General features: G+C 38.5%; 1 protein-coding gene across 1 annotated transcript; it reads left to right on the top strand.

The window, feature by feature from the left end:
* Positions 1-5,377: 5,377 nt before the first annotated feature.
* LOC139152674 (uncharacterized) lies at positions 5,378-15,249 on the top strand. The gene is made up of 10 exons (XM_070725956.1): positions 5,378-5,505; positions 8,696-8,760; positions 9,404-9,443; positions 10,524-10,609; positions 11,395-11,466; positions 11,911-12,049; positions 13,058-13,131; positions 13,501-13,575; positions 14,668-14,824; positions 15,033-15,249. Exons 2-9 carry the CDS (start codon positions 8,701-8,703, stop codon positions 14,800-14,802), a joined length of 681 nt encoding a protein of 226 aa, XP_070582057.1. The 5' UTR covers positions 5,378-5,505; positions 8,696-8,700; the 3' UTR covers positions 14,803-14,824; positions 15,033-15,249.
* Positions 15,250-15,530: the final 281 nt, after the last annotated feature.

Here is a 15,530-nt window from a genome sequence, read left to right as displayed (position 1 = left end):
CTGTGCCGTATATTTGCAATATACGCACTGCACGCTAAGATGATAATATCACCACAAGTTGAAAGCTGATCTTTCTGCAGCAAATTGTGTGTTAACTGTGAACTTTATACCGTTTATGAGTTCAGTCAGATGTCTGAGATTGTCATGAGAACATTATTTATCATCGTTCCACTGAACTTGTCGATGCGCGGAGTTAGCAGAGGAAGACTTCAGATTAGTTCGGCATGTCCCGACCGGAAGTAAACAAAAGATCTAAGATGGCTGCTCCCGTGGTAGCTGAACTGGACGCTGCTTAGCAGTGAATTGCGTGTGTTGTCGCCGACTTTCATGTGCAGACATTACACGGGACTTACAATTGTGCTCATCATCGAACATTAGTTAAAGTCGCGTGTGAACTATTTGTGTTTCCCAGCCGCGTGGTCAAGTCTGAGGTACCTCTGCGGTAACATTAAGTTTTCCATAGAAATTGTTAAGCATTTAGAAAGGGTTTGAACAGAGTTTTGTTCTGAAAGTGTGTTCGACTCCTGCCGTCGGGAGGTCGATCAGTACGGTTACTGTTACCATGGAGTAATATTTATAGTTTTGAAGTACGGTTTTACTATTTTATATGTAGACCCCGATATTTGACACAATATAGTAATATACAAAAGTTGTACATTATGTGACTGTGTGTTGGCTCCTCATTTCATGCCCCATGCTGTGTAGCCCTGCGTACAGGTGTGTGCACGTGTGTTCCCAGCATTATATGGCCTCTACCAAAGCCCTGCAATGGTCTTTGAACAGACTTGAGGTCTCTACGGCCTGGATCTGGACCGCAATGAAGACTAAAGGGTCTTTTTGGCCGAAATTCTGCTTTATTGGGGCAAAATCCTTTCCCTGCCTACCTTTACCTCCTAACCAATCCCAGAAAAGATGCGATTGACTTCTCCTAACGTCCAAAACCGCTCATTTTCTGAAACATAGCATACTCGATAAGTTGTGTACCCATGGAGATCCCCATTTTGAATCTCGCTGCAGAAACCCCAGTTATCTCCACAGACCGTTGCAGGGCTGTGGTGGAGGCCATATACGCCAGGAACACACAGACCTGTACTCAGGGCTACATGCTCTGTTGCTGCTCTAGAGAGGTTAACGCCAGTCTCGGACTTGTTGGCCCTGCTAGAGAAATAAATTTGGCTGAGCTTCGGTCGGTTATTATTCTGCCGTCTCGAAACATCGGTTACACAAGCAACATTTCGGTGAAATTCCAAAGTCAATTTTGTTTTCCATAACTCAATACAAACCTTTGTAAAATTTGACCCCCCCCCCTCAATCATTGATTGTAAAATTTGACCCCCCTAAAAGCAGTTTTGTAAAAGTCACCCCCCTGATTTCCACCAACCCCCCCCCTCCCCGTAAATAACGAATGCTCCCTAAACCATTCTTTTCCTGGCGTTCAAGTGATGGACGAGGCTCAGTGCAGCGCGTCACTGAAGTCTCGTGAGCGGTTGTTTTTATCGATTGCCGTCAGATTTTGAGATATTTTAGGTAACAAAAGGTATACAAAGTTGCACTGAACAAAGCCAAGTAGCTGTGGACACAATGTTGCTGCCATTAAGAGTCACGCTTCTGAAATCGACGTCGTATTTTTAACCATGGCGTTGTACGGTTATTCTTGCATACGGTAAATTTTCAGTATTTCAAGTTTATATCACTGTGTTCAAAAGCAAAATTCCCCATACAATCACAGGGAACCCAGAAATCTCGTTGTTGTTGTTGTTTTATAGTTGTTTATGTTTATTAGTCGTGTTGTTGTAGACCAATAAAATTCAACGAAGATAACTGTTGAGTTGTGGTTGTTTCAAACGTAATGTAGATGTCCTAAGAAATGCTACAAGGACACTATCATTCTTTGACCCGATGTAACTCTATGACAACGTACACTCTCTTCATAGACGAGTATACGTTGGCAAAGAGTTACATCGGGTCAAAGAATGATAGTGTCCTTGTAGCATTTCTTAGGACATCCACATTACGTTTGAAACAACCACGAAAACAACACGACTAATAAACATAAACAACAATACAAAAAAACAACAACAACCAGATTTCTGGGTTCCCTACGATTTAATGTGACTGTTCATTTTTGTGTGTAATTCGCCACGTCTTAATCAGACAGTGCACTACTCGCAGGCTGCATAAAGCCACTCTGCGTTCTCTGAATTGCGTCAAATCACAGGGTATCGCGAGCAATATTCGTCTAGAAGTTATGAATAAGATCAATAAATGGCATGTATTAAACTGTTTTTCAATATACAAGCCTTACCTGTGTCTAGTGTGTGTCTATTACTTTACCCTAGCTATCTCTGTATAGTATTTGGGCTAATGTGCAGCACTGAAGAAGATCTGACCCAATTGGTTGCTGAATCTGACCAATATAAATGAAAACAATACAAATAGACTCCCTAAGTGGCTGTGAATAGTGAAAATGGACCAATCAGAGAAAGAGTTTATTCAAGCTGCACATCAGCAGTAGTATTTCAAAAAAACAGTCCATATCTATTAATTGCTCTCACTTGTCCCCTTCATTAATTTGTTCTGCCGATCACCAACGCGGGGACTTATTACCCTGACCAAATAACTCGTTAGCAACTTATAAGGTTGAAGACGGAAAGGGGGAAGGGAATCTCTCAGGGTCCGATTTCAAAAAAATCCATCTACTATCTTATGAGCTGCTAACGAGTTATTTTGTCAGGGTGATAAACCCCCGCTTTGGTGATCAGCAGAACAAATTAATGAAGGGGATTAGGGAGAGCAATTAACAGATATGGACTGTTTTCTTTGAAATACTGTAAAGAGATAGCTATGGTAAAGTAATAGTTACACACTAGACAAAGGTAAGGCTTGTATTCCCCCCCCCCCGGAACCCTCTGAACCCTAAAGTACCCCTTAGCTCAGTGAAAATAAATCTGTTTTAGGTCGTGACCTCTAAAAGACCCCATGCTCAGGGAAAATACATTGGCATACATAGATCAATCTGTGTTGGGGTTTCCACCCTGTGTTGGGGCTTATATACTGGTAGTTCACCCTGTGCGGGGATTTGTATAGTCCACCCTACCCCCCCCCCTGCTTGGGCTTGTATAGCCCACCCTCCCCTTGGGGGATGTTGTTTAGTCCTTCCTCCCCCTGTGCTTGTGCTTGTACAGTCCACATTCTGTGCAGGGGCACAATCTTCCTGACTTTGCTGCAAATAAGTGGGACTTGTGAAGTCAGAAAGAAAGAAAGAAAAACCCCAAAATTCATTTAGAAATAATGTAACACATACTGTAGACTTTGTGCAACTGCTTAGCCTGCAAGCCAAAGGACTGTTCATTCGTCCGACTGACTGTTACAACTCTGAGACTGGAACTTTGCCGTCCCAGCTGAGATAAGTAGCCTGTACACTTTTAGTAGTACGCTATCCCTGACTTAGCAATTAGTTTTATTTTCGTAATAAATTAAATTTTATGAGGAAACTGCTGAGTTCACCCTTTTGTTCGTTTTCTACAAGTAACAGTTACTCAGAGATATTTAGCGTTTGAAATCATAGTTTCCATTAAACCAACTGAAAACGTATATTTTTTACAGGTGCTGGCTTATCTTTTGGGTACCTTGAATCGGAATTCTTTTTGTGTCATAGTTCGAAACTAGCTCTACATGAACAGACTGTTTATAAACAACAACTCTAAAGTATACCTCCGTTTTTATTCCTTTTACTATTTCATCCACATAATAATTACTATTTTTCAAAACTATTTTACCAACAGAAAGATAGGAAGTGAATCCAAAGGGGTGGGGCAACTTGAACTTGGTAAAGGTGTACACTATTTTACATAGATTTCCACAGTTTGCACATTGTTTGCTTTAACTACCATTCACTATTTTGCATGTAGGAAATAGTCCAATAATGAAGTAGTAAGGAATATGTAAAAGCTAGAAATCATCATAAAAGTCTTCGTAAATTGAGGAATCAAAGTAATTGAGAAGAACTTACAACATAATATGCTTTTGGGGCGGAAAAGTACGCCTTTCAGCGACATTATGGGATCATCAGACCGGTTTAACTATTTGCAAAATTTACCGGACTTTCATGTAAACTCAGGCGATTATAAGTTCGATGAAAAGATAAAGATTGAGTTGGCAAAGCATGATGAGCATTGTGACTTGTGTAGAGAAAATGAGCCCGGCCCTGCGTCTTTAAATTCCCCATTTATTTAACTTTGAAATTAAAGGTACTATCGTCACTCGGTCTAGATTGCTTTGTGAATGAGATGTTCAAGTGCAGTGTTCAAGTGATATCAAAGTATTTAACTGACCTTACCATGCTATTTGACTTCTGGTAAAACATATGGGGTAGGGGAGTTATTTATCTACTTCATAAAATGATGTCAATTGGTGATACCAATAATTACAGTGGATATCTCTTTTATCAATATAATGACCAGCAAAATCTTCACAAAATTCTTAACGATCGTGTTGTTGATTTGGTTGAGAAGTTTAATTTAATAACTGAAGCACAGGCTGGGTTTCGAAAGGGTTCTTCTACTGTGGAATATACATTTACTTTGCATTCAATTGCACAAATATCTATCGAATCGTAAAGGAAGGATATGTTTTACCTTTGTTGATTTTTCAAAAGCCTTTGATTGTGTTTGGCGTGATTATTTATGGCAAAGGCTTATATCTTATTGCCTTCATGGCAGAGTTTTCTCCAAATTATAGTCGGTTGTTTTGTGTAATAACGGTATGACAAACTATTTTTAAAGTAAAGTTGATACGAGGCAAGGCTGTATGCTTATCCCATCATTGTTTAGCCTATGAGTAACAGACGAATATGAGTGTTAATGAGAGAGATGGAATATTTGTCAATGAGCATTTACCAAATCTGGATTTGTTGATGTACTCAGATGATATTACTGATACTGCAGATCTCCCTATTGCCTTGCAGCCCAAAATCAATCAATCAGCGTTGTTTTTGGCCTTTAAGTACACGAAGTTTTCTAATTTATTTCATTTCATTTATTTTATTTGTTCTTAATAAATTGATGTGTTGTATTTTCATTGTTTAACAATTTTAATTTTTTTTCTTGAGATCTCTAAATCTATATCTATATAGTATTCAATGCGCCGTGGCTTTGGGTCACACGAGTCTACATCGGTGACAGCAAATGAACTGGAAATGTTTACTGTGTAAACTCGAATAAAAGCAAACATTTGCTAATAAAACATGTTATTTTTGAACATATTTTTTCAATGCTATATGATGGTTGGTATGTTCACGTGCACTGGTATAGTTTGACGTATGAACTCTTTGAAATCGAGGGGTGAAATTTTCGAGGTGTCACCCTTGTTGACTCACTATAAGTGTAGATTGCCCCATTTCTTTCATTCAGCCTTGCCATCAAGTGACTGAGCACAACGAGAAATCATCGCCTGCGTGTTTGGTCTCGGAGATATCACTTGCGCCGTGTTAAATCCAACTTAAAGGTAGGTGTAGCTATTTAAGAAGAAAGTTTGCAGTTCATCTTATTCTGTTTACTGTTAGGCTTCAAAGATACAAAGAACAAGTCATCGTTGATGACACAGTCCCCACTTGTTAATGGGTACTTTGATTACATGTCCTCAGAGAGGATAGAGTCCTCTTCTTTAGGTCTGTGATAAAAATACTTTTGAATAAATTCGCTTGATACATGTCTGAGTTGTAGTTCAGGACATGGAAAAATCGTAATAAAATGGCCACATGTCGGCCATATTGGATCGTATCACAAAGCAAATCGATGTGCATATGTATGACAGAGGTCAATGTCCTTGTACAAAGTTTGAATAAAATCAGTTGAGATATGCCTGAATTATGGCTCTGTACATGAAAAAATCGTAACAAAATGGCCGCACGGCAGCCATATTGGATCGTATCACATGAAAAATTGACGTGCATATCTATGACATTGGTCAATGTCCTTGTACCAACTTTGAATAAAATCAGTTGAAACATGCCTGAGTAATGGCTCTGTACATGAAAAAATCGTAATAAAATGGCCGCCTGGCGGCCATATTGAATCGTATCACAAAATAAATCGACGTGAATATGTATGACATAGGTCAATGTCCTTGTACAAAGTTTGAATAAAATCAGTTGAGATATGCCTGAATTATGGCTCTGTACATGAAAAAATCGTAACAAAATGGCCGCCTGGCGCCCATATTGGATCGTATCACAAAACAAATTGATGTGCATATCTATGACATTGGTCAATGTCCTTGTACCAGCTTTGAATAAAATCAGTTGAAACATGTCTGAGTTATGGCTCTGTACATGAAAAAATCATAATAAAATGGCCGCCTGGCAGCCATATTGGATCGTATCAAAAAACAAATTGACGTGCATCTGTATGACATATGAAGTAATCCTTGTACCAAGTTTGAATGAAATTGCTCCAGGCATCTCTGAGATATCTGCGTGAACGGACGGACGCACGCACGCACGCACGCACGCACGCACGGACATGACCAAACCTATAAGTCCCCCCGGACGGTGTCCGTGGGGACTAAGAAAAATGAGACCGTAAAACTAATTACATGAAAAAAAACAAAAGTCAAGTGAAACAGCAGATAATCAACATGCGCTGTCACAACAGCAAAGCGGCAAGAACTCTGTTTAACTTCAAAAGTCAGTACATTAAATTTCCTATTATTGGCATCAATCTTATTAACATCCTTTATGTGTCCGTCATACAGGGAATGTTTTATGCTATATTTGTTGCGTAACCGTGTTCTGCATATGCTTTATAGTGACGATAAACGTTCTCCAAAGTGTCTGGTGGCTGTGACTGACCCAACCGATTTTTCAGGATGTACAGGTCCGACAACGCCACTTGGCAACTTAAAGAAAATAGCGACCCCTGTCATATTGTGCCTCGCTGTATTGCTTGACACTCCACCCTCTCTCTCTCTCTCTCTCTCTCTCTCTCTCTCTCTCTCTCTCTCTCTCTCTCTCTCTCTCTCTCTCTCTCTCTCTCTCTCTCTCTCTCTCTCACTATCTACAATTTGTGGTGCAATTTATGATGCTTTGTACACAATGAACGAAGGTCATAACAACGTGCAATAAAAGTAATAAAAGGCACCATTAGAATCGAATTTCTTCAAATTTACAATCACACACTTCTAAAACCTTCATAACGACGATTTGATCCTCAAACCTGCAGACCTGATGTCTCTGATTTTGTTCTATTTCTGAAGAAGAGAATTACTTGATATTCCCAAAGACAAAATGTCTTGCCATCAAAAAAGGTTTGATTTTGCTACTGTTTCTGAGAACATACCTTATTAATATCGGGCAATATTAGTTCGAATATAGACGCGGCTTTTGATGCGCCGACCCGTAACTATTTTCGATGTGTGATAGTCTATGAACAGAGTATCTCGGTAGACATAAAAATCGGGATGTCTATGGCGAAATATACCGTGGCTGCAATACGCACAGAACGTACGTACCATGTAATTGACGCATATTCATCGACGAATTTCTCCGATCCGTCTCGTCATCCATGGCCATGGGCGTTCAATAGACAAGTATAACACTAGACTGTAATTTAACATTTCCATCGCCAACTGTAAAATAAAAGCAATCTGAATATTTTCGAAGCAACAATTTTTTTTCCTTTAAAATAAACGAATTCGACGCTTACGGAGTGTTTTAGTATACGGTCTATGGTATAATACAGGATGACAATAATTTAACACATTTTCCCACTACCCGCATAATTCTTTAGTTTGATGAATTAATAAAATCGTCAATAAATGGGATGAACCAACGTGTTCGAGTACATAAGGACGTATGTGAAATTCTATCAATCCTTTGATCGTTCATGCACCATGACATTGTACAAATACCTGCCGTTCAAGTGTAAACTTCAACGTCCGCCACCAATGTCAATAGTTTCATGACCTCACACAAACTTGTGACAAAGCCGTGGTCAGGATTACGGCTGGAATGCGTATACATGAATGAGAAAATTCGTATGTCCTGATGACTCAGCCAGTTTTTTAGAATTCTTTACTGTAAAGACGACAACAGATGATAGCATAATGTAAAGAACGTAAACGTTTGTGTGTTTGTGAGTGTGTGTGTATATAGGTACACACTAAGAGACAGACAGACAGATAGACAAAACAAACGAAAAGAAAGACAGAGAGAGATACATAAATAGTGATTGCACATAACTGTTTACAGCTAGATGTACATAAGATTTTTTCTGCTGAATTGAAGGCAAAAAGTGTTGTTAACCAACAACTGTTGATTACTCTGATTAGACCTAACTCAAGCATTTGCCTAAGAAATCATATGGCTAAATAATTATTACTCTGTTTTGGCTCGCTTCACAGTTCGTAATTAAACATCTTGTACGGATTAGAATGAGAAAATATAATTTTTATAGAACCAAATCAATATTAAAAGGTACATTTATTGTTCATTCTAGAAGAGGAAATATAAGCGATGTCTCGGAGCAAATACATGTGTTAACTTGACGTTGTTTAGCTCATTATCATAGGCTTCTGAAACATAAACACGATTATTCCTATCCGAGTATAATCGTGTCTGGTTATTCACCTGTATGTCTGTGTGTCTATCTATGGCTATCTGACAACTTGATTCTAAGCTATTTCTACTCGGTTTCAGTAACTATGAAGTCGATGTTCACTTCGCTGTTCGTTGCCATGGTTATCAGCAACGCCATCGCAATGGTAAGTACTTACCATAAAAGACTCACGCGCAGACATCTGCACGAAAGTCTAATACGAACGACGGCAAATTCAAGAAGTGGTACCCAACAAATTGATAACGTCGTCACATCTGCCATAGACAGCCCATAAAGGGCTGCATTCTCTGCAATGTATTGTGAGTACCACCTCTTGAATTTACCCAAATGACGTACCTGGCAAGGTATCATATTTGTAATTTGATGATATGTAGCATGTTTATGCTTCATGAAGTTATACACAAACACAAGTCTTCAACGCCGAAAAACGAGCACGAAGAACACGCAACCTACATTTGTCTTTACTAGGGCTACACGAACTAGACTGATTTTGCCGTTATTAAAATGATTTGAAGTAGACCGTCTTTCGATTACAAGTTTTAGAACATACCAAAACTTATATCTTGTCATTCAAGTTCAAACCGTAGCTTCACTCCGGTCTCTTTTGAAATCTACCGTATTTCACAATCTTATTTACATTAAAATACCGTATTTCACAATCTTATTTACGTTAAAATGATAAACGTATGTTTTCTATGATCCTGTTCACTTTGTTGCCTACCCGATAAAACTGTTGCCTTTTTAACCGATCAACATGACATTAAAAATCTCTACTTATTTTTTTCCAGGAAATAAAAAGACATGGTTGTGGTGAGCCTGTGAGAGATGGTAAGTTTAAAAGGGATGTAGAGAGTTAGGGTTAGTATTTTTTAGTTTTTTAAAGTGTGTATGTATGAAATATGGGGTTACAGATTTCGAAATGAATTATAGTAAAAGCGCATCATTGGAAAGGAAACAAATTTTGTAAATTCGCAGAGGTGTGCTTATGAATGATCAGAAACATGTCGCTGCATACAACTTTATGCTAGTGTTTTTGGCGATATACAGACGCCCCAGAACCTGACGTGAGGAGTGTTTGTCGGGTTTAATAAGCAGGCTCGGCCATAGAGGGCGTATGATTCAAAGCGGCCTGCAGCGGAAAATTACATCGCAACAAGTCTAAGTCGATATGAACTTAAAAAGAGACAAGGGAAGATTTAAGTTTAGTCCTACTGACTGTAGGAAAATGCTGCTTGATCTTTTCTTTGGGTTAGAAGTACTAGCACTAATCTCAATCACATATATTCATGATTTTATATTTAATGAATGACGTGGTAAGGAAAGAGTTATGTACAGGACCGCCTATCTACATCTTTAATTTCTGATCAGTAAAATTAAAATATGTCACGTGTCAACCTACACTTCTTCATACCAATAAATGTTTTTAAAAATATATCGTAATCTACTGTAAGGAAAAGATAAAATGGATAGAATATATCAACTTCACTGCATACTTTCGTCAAATGGGAGGAATTAGAAGCAAATCTTCCATTTTGGCCGATAATTTAGGCAGAATGTTACATTTTGTGCGTTGAAAAGTTTCCCTGATTGGTTTTGACAAATAGTTCATTATATATTGAATAATGGTCAGTCACCCAAATGTTTAACTTCCTACATCTGATTTTTAATCCAAAGTGAAAGGAAACGGAAAGGTTTAACTCTTGGTCAGCTTCATATATTTTGAAAGCTGAAATTTGTCATAATGCAATGTGAGGTAGATAAAATCCAGGGGTTACAATATACTCCAACAAGATGCATTTCAAAAAGTAAAATTGGAACTACTTTTCTTGTCTGCACACTGTTTAATTACCTACAACCCTAACGTAATCATACACCTCCACTTCCATTGGTCGGTGGCTTCATTTGTAGGTCTTCGATGTTACGTCTGTGATTGGACCGCTGACTTGGATGGTTGTAAAAAGACGAAAGATACTGAGACTTGTGACGACAATATGGTGAGAGAACTACCTTGAGTGATAAATTACGATACAAACGACAAAACAAGTTTTCGTTCAGCCATAGGGTTCTGTTCAGATATAGAACCTGTAGTCAAAGAGTCATCAACCCTCCAGAGTAAATGCAACAGCAGACAAGAATACTGAATTGATTTCCATTGGGTTCGGCAATATTATGTCTTTTTTGTATTTATTCTCAGAGCCAAATCGAAAAAAGTCGAGCGCTTTTGAATTCTCTTGAAGTGTTTTCATTAATATATGCACTCTACGTTTTGTTAATTGTTTCCCTCTGCGAGGCAATTCTCAAGGTTATTTTAGACGATTTTGCTTCATTTCAGTCAGAATCTACATATACTCATGTCACTGAACAGTAATTAGAAATTTTTAAAAATATCATAAAGTTCATCTCAGGCGCTTAGCAACAATTGTGATGTTCACAAGATAATGTTTACCACCAGCGGCTTGTTCACATCCATGTACATCAAACGACTCAGAGCAGTGAATATAGTGAGACCGGCTTGCACAGACTCAGTTGAGATGAGACTGGCCCTCGTGCGTTGATATGACGACCGGTGATGATTCCTGGCACGAAAAACTATCACAGTAGCGCCAAAAATAGGCGGTGATAAATCTGTTATTCTCTCTCATGGATGTCCATGTACCAAAAGAATAAGAATCCAGGAGAGCTAAATTTCAATTCTGTCGTAAGTTCTCTGCCGTTCGGTTTAAAAGCGGAAATGAGAGCCAGAGGACCTATCAAATGTTATCATCCTTAACTCTTGCAGGTGTGTGTTACCCGGTACAGACTGATTGATGACGGCGTAATTCAAGTGAAGAAAGGTTGCAAGCAGAGAGTGGTTGGTATTTTGTTTTCACGATATCAATCGTGTGTCAGGAAATCTATGAAGTACCCCATACCCGTACGCGTGTCAAAAGTGGAGACCTGTCTCTAAAAAATACGTCCGTTTCCTAGGTTGAAAGTGGTACACGGCTGCATCTGCTGTGCAATGCATTGGTTACACTTGCAACGAAGTAAAACATAATACTGATTCATATATATTGCATATTACAGGGTTTTGACTATTATACCTGAAACATACAAATATGTATATTTTCAAAATTTCACAACGAAGATTTAAAGATAAGTGTAGCATCTTCAGTTTGTTCGCTATAACAGTGACAATATCTATAATTTTACAATTGTATAAGTGTTTATCAATCTCCCCTATATGTAATTTTTTCTTCCCATGTCTTCTTCTTTTCAAATATTAATATCGGCCCCAATTCTGTTTCATCATCAGTGGGCAGGGAATCAACCAAGCTGTGAGGACAACAAGAATGCCAAGGGTCAAATTGTGGTCGGCGAAACCTGTGTAAATTACTGTGAAGAGAACCTGTGTAACACCAATGACGATGATTGTGTTGTCAGGGGACCAACTGGTACGTCCTGACCAATTCATCAATGTACTATTTTATAGAAGGGGTTGTAAATTTTATAAACCTTAATGCAATTATTAGGTTTTTCTATATCCCAGGAAACTTGAAGAAATTCCATCAACTGGCATTGCCATGCAACATAATTCTAAACTTACAATTTTTACGATTTTTTATCCGTCACAAAAAGTCATTTCACATTGCAAGTATTTTCTTCAGCGGCTGCTTAAGGTCTAGAGTGTGCTAGATGATCGGTCAATGTAGAAAACATACTGAATTAAACAAAATTGTATTACATGTTTATGGTCAGAATTGACTGAAATTGGGTCAACTTGTTCATCTTTTAAAACCACAACAGATAGAATATGACAAATGGTGACAGACGTGGTCTTGTGACTGTAAATTTACTGTTTCTCGCCAAATTCGTATCCTTTATAAAGGGTACTAAATTTCAACGTCTAAACTCAAAATTTTTGCATAAATTTTTCTGCATATTTAGAGAGAAAATTATTACTCGACGTAAAAGACACCATACACTAAATAAAATAACTTGACATACCTAGTTTAGATTTCAAAATGTCAGTGACATGTAAGATATTGCTTTTTTTGTTTTAGAAGAAAAATATTGCGAAAAATTTACTATTTTGACATAGCGGTTGTTAGACGAGCTTTCTTGCTGATTTATATCTCATTATTTTCAACATGTGATATTGGCACTACAGGAAAATATTGTCTGCCAGTCACGTGACTTGGTCGAAATCCGAAAAATTGGACAAATTTCGTGTCTGCATAGTACTGAGAAATGTATTTTTGCCAAATTTTCAAGTCATGGGACTATCAGATCTTCCTACAACTTGATCCACAGCTACTCTAATGTTAAAAGTCTCAGACCCATGATTTAACACACACGCGGTGTTAGAAGGCATTTCTAACAATTCCATTGTAGACACCAAACAGTTGTTGCATTAATTGTGAGTTGAGTGATTATCTTCCATGATTTGCTTTTGTTCTCAGAACGTTCCTGTTATCAGCGTGAGTGGAGCACTCAACGATACTGTGCGACGAGCGCCCTCTGTTCTATGTCCGAGGTAAACTGTCATTTAGTGCAAACATGCAGACTTTGTCAGAGCCGATGAAATCATAATTCAACAATCCAACAGATGGATACATGCTTTCGTCGGACGCAGAAAACATTGGCTGTTTCAAAATGTGGGTTTGCAAATCAGCCATTTTACCTGGTCCCTATACAGACAGACAGACAGACTGAAAGACACACACACAGGCAGACACACACACAGACAGACACAGGCAGACAGACACAAGAACAGAGTCACAAGCAAATAGTGAGACACATATAGAGTACCAAAAACAGGTCTATTTCGACATATTACCCCACATCTTCTCATTCGAGATTTTTCACAGACTTTATACCATATCTATCGCCTCTGTTTATCCAGGCTGCTTGTGCTACACAAGTAAAGTTCACCGAGGACGGCCAGAAATTGTACCAGTACAAGTGTCATCAAAAACATGTGAGTTGAAAAACAACACCGTTATTGATGCTGCGGCTATTGTCATGTTTGCAGAGAGCAAAGTAGCCGCCAGGATCAACATCAAACATAAAAACCCACGCTCGAAATATTAAATGTCCCGCCGCCCAACCGTTCAGAACTCTTCGCTTATGACAGCAAAAAGTCTCATTTCTGACTTCAATCATGTTTTGATATAAATCAGTATCATTTCAGTACAAGCCACAACCTGGTATCATTAACTCACCAGTGTAGACAATACACTTGTACGTATTCTTGATTCACAAAATTTAGAGGGTTGCGGACATATTCTATAAGCTTTCAAGGTTGTTGCTCAGTTGTAAACAGACCCTAACAAGGGGAACTGGTAACTGCGGTCCTTTTTATGTCATGTGGGTTATGTTAATCTAAAAATTGAGTTATCATTATCACCTTGGCCGCCTTCGGACGGACGATATATATTTATGCGCATGCGCGTGTCAGACAAGGACCAAGCCGAACATGTTAGGACATTCTTAACATGCACGCTCAAACTACGAGAAGCTGTCTCCAATTTTAAAGATACCTCTGATAATGACATGACCGATCTAAAAAGTTCTGCGAGTACAAGCAATATACAACGAAAAAACAAATCCCATTTGTTTTTTCAATGTCCATAAGTTGTACGAGTACACGGAAATATATTTGGCGCCATAATTCAAATTCAGACAAACGTTCATTTTATCTGACGACCGAAAAGCGGGACAAAATATTGTCGGCCATGTTGAAATTGAATTAGCTTGATACTAGGCAATATTGAGATAATCCATTTGTCTTACGTAAAATTTGTAAGATGCCCTGTATGCAGCAAAACAAGAACGGTTAGCTTGGAAATTTAAAGATTTGTACCTGATTATGGAATGTCAACATCGTATTACACATAAATGCGGGACCTATATCCGAACAGTTGAGCGTTGCAGTGGTAAAACTTTATTTTTCGATAGAACATTAAAAGATGAAGATCAGGAATCGAGAAATTATGAACTGTAGAATCGTAAACGGTAAAGGGTAGGTGCAATAACATTCTAAAACTATTTTTCTGTTGAACTACGATAGTATTGCCAGCAAAATTTCATCAGCGGAAACCATGGCAACTGCGGCTCTAATCCGGACGAAGCAACGCCAGCTCCCTGCAACCAGATTTGCAATTACTGTACATCTGATGTGGAAGCCGACAACAGTAACCCATAAACACCATCATAAGAGTTCAAAGGTCAGTGGATTCCCTAGGGGCATACGTGGGGGTTATGTCAACTAAGGTCTATCAATGCCACCTTACTAGTTTATTTTTATACAATCTTTGAGTAGTGTCAACAAATTAAAACTCCTTTCAAGGTGTCTTGATGCGACAGGGTGCGACACTTCAGTTTCTGTGTTTACCTACTGAAGTTAAACTATATGTTATTGCATTTGAATTTCAGATGTGCCTGTATTTCGATAAGAAGACGACGACATACAGATTTATCAGCAGGAAATATTATTCCGTGTGGCTTAGCACATATTTAGTTTTTTGTAGAGATACACTACATGTGCTATAGACATGGAACTTTTACTTTCATGTTATCTAAAATGTAATCTTTTAAAATTCCAAACACTAACTGTAGAATAATAAACTTTGCCAGTTCCTGGCAATGCAAACATGGTTGATCTACATTTTTAGTCCCCACGGACACCGTCATGGGAACTTATAGGATTGGTCATGTCCGTGCGTGCGTCCGGTCGTCCGGGCGTGCCTTCGTCTGTGCGTGCGTCCTGCCGTTCACGCTGATAACTCAGAGATGCCTGAAGCGATTTCATTCAAACTTAGTACAAGGTGTGCATATCGACTTATAATTGAGATCTTGTTGTTTTAATTAACCATTTTACTGGTGTCGATGACCGCTAGGTTCATTAACCTCTGCCTGAGATAAAATATCTTT

This window comes from Ptychodera flava, chromosome 16, assembly GCF_041260155.1.
Source record: "Ptychodera flava strain L36383 chromosome 16, AS_Pfla_20210202, whole genome shotgun sequence".
NCBI classification, from domain to species: Eukaryota; Metazoa; Hemichordata; class Enteropneusta; family Ptychoderidae; genus Ptychodera; species Ptychodera flava.
The sequence above is the reverse complement of the archived record's forward strand: the minus strand, read 5'-3'. Positions and strand labels throughout refer to the sequence as shown.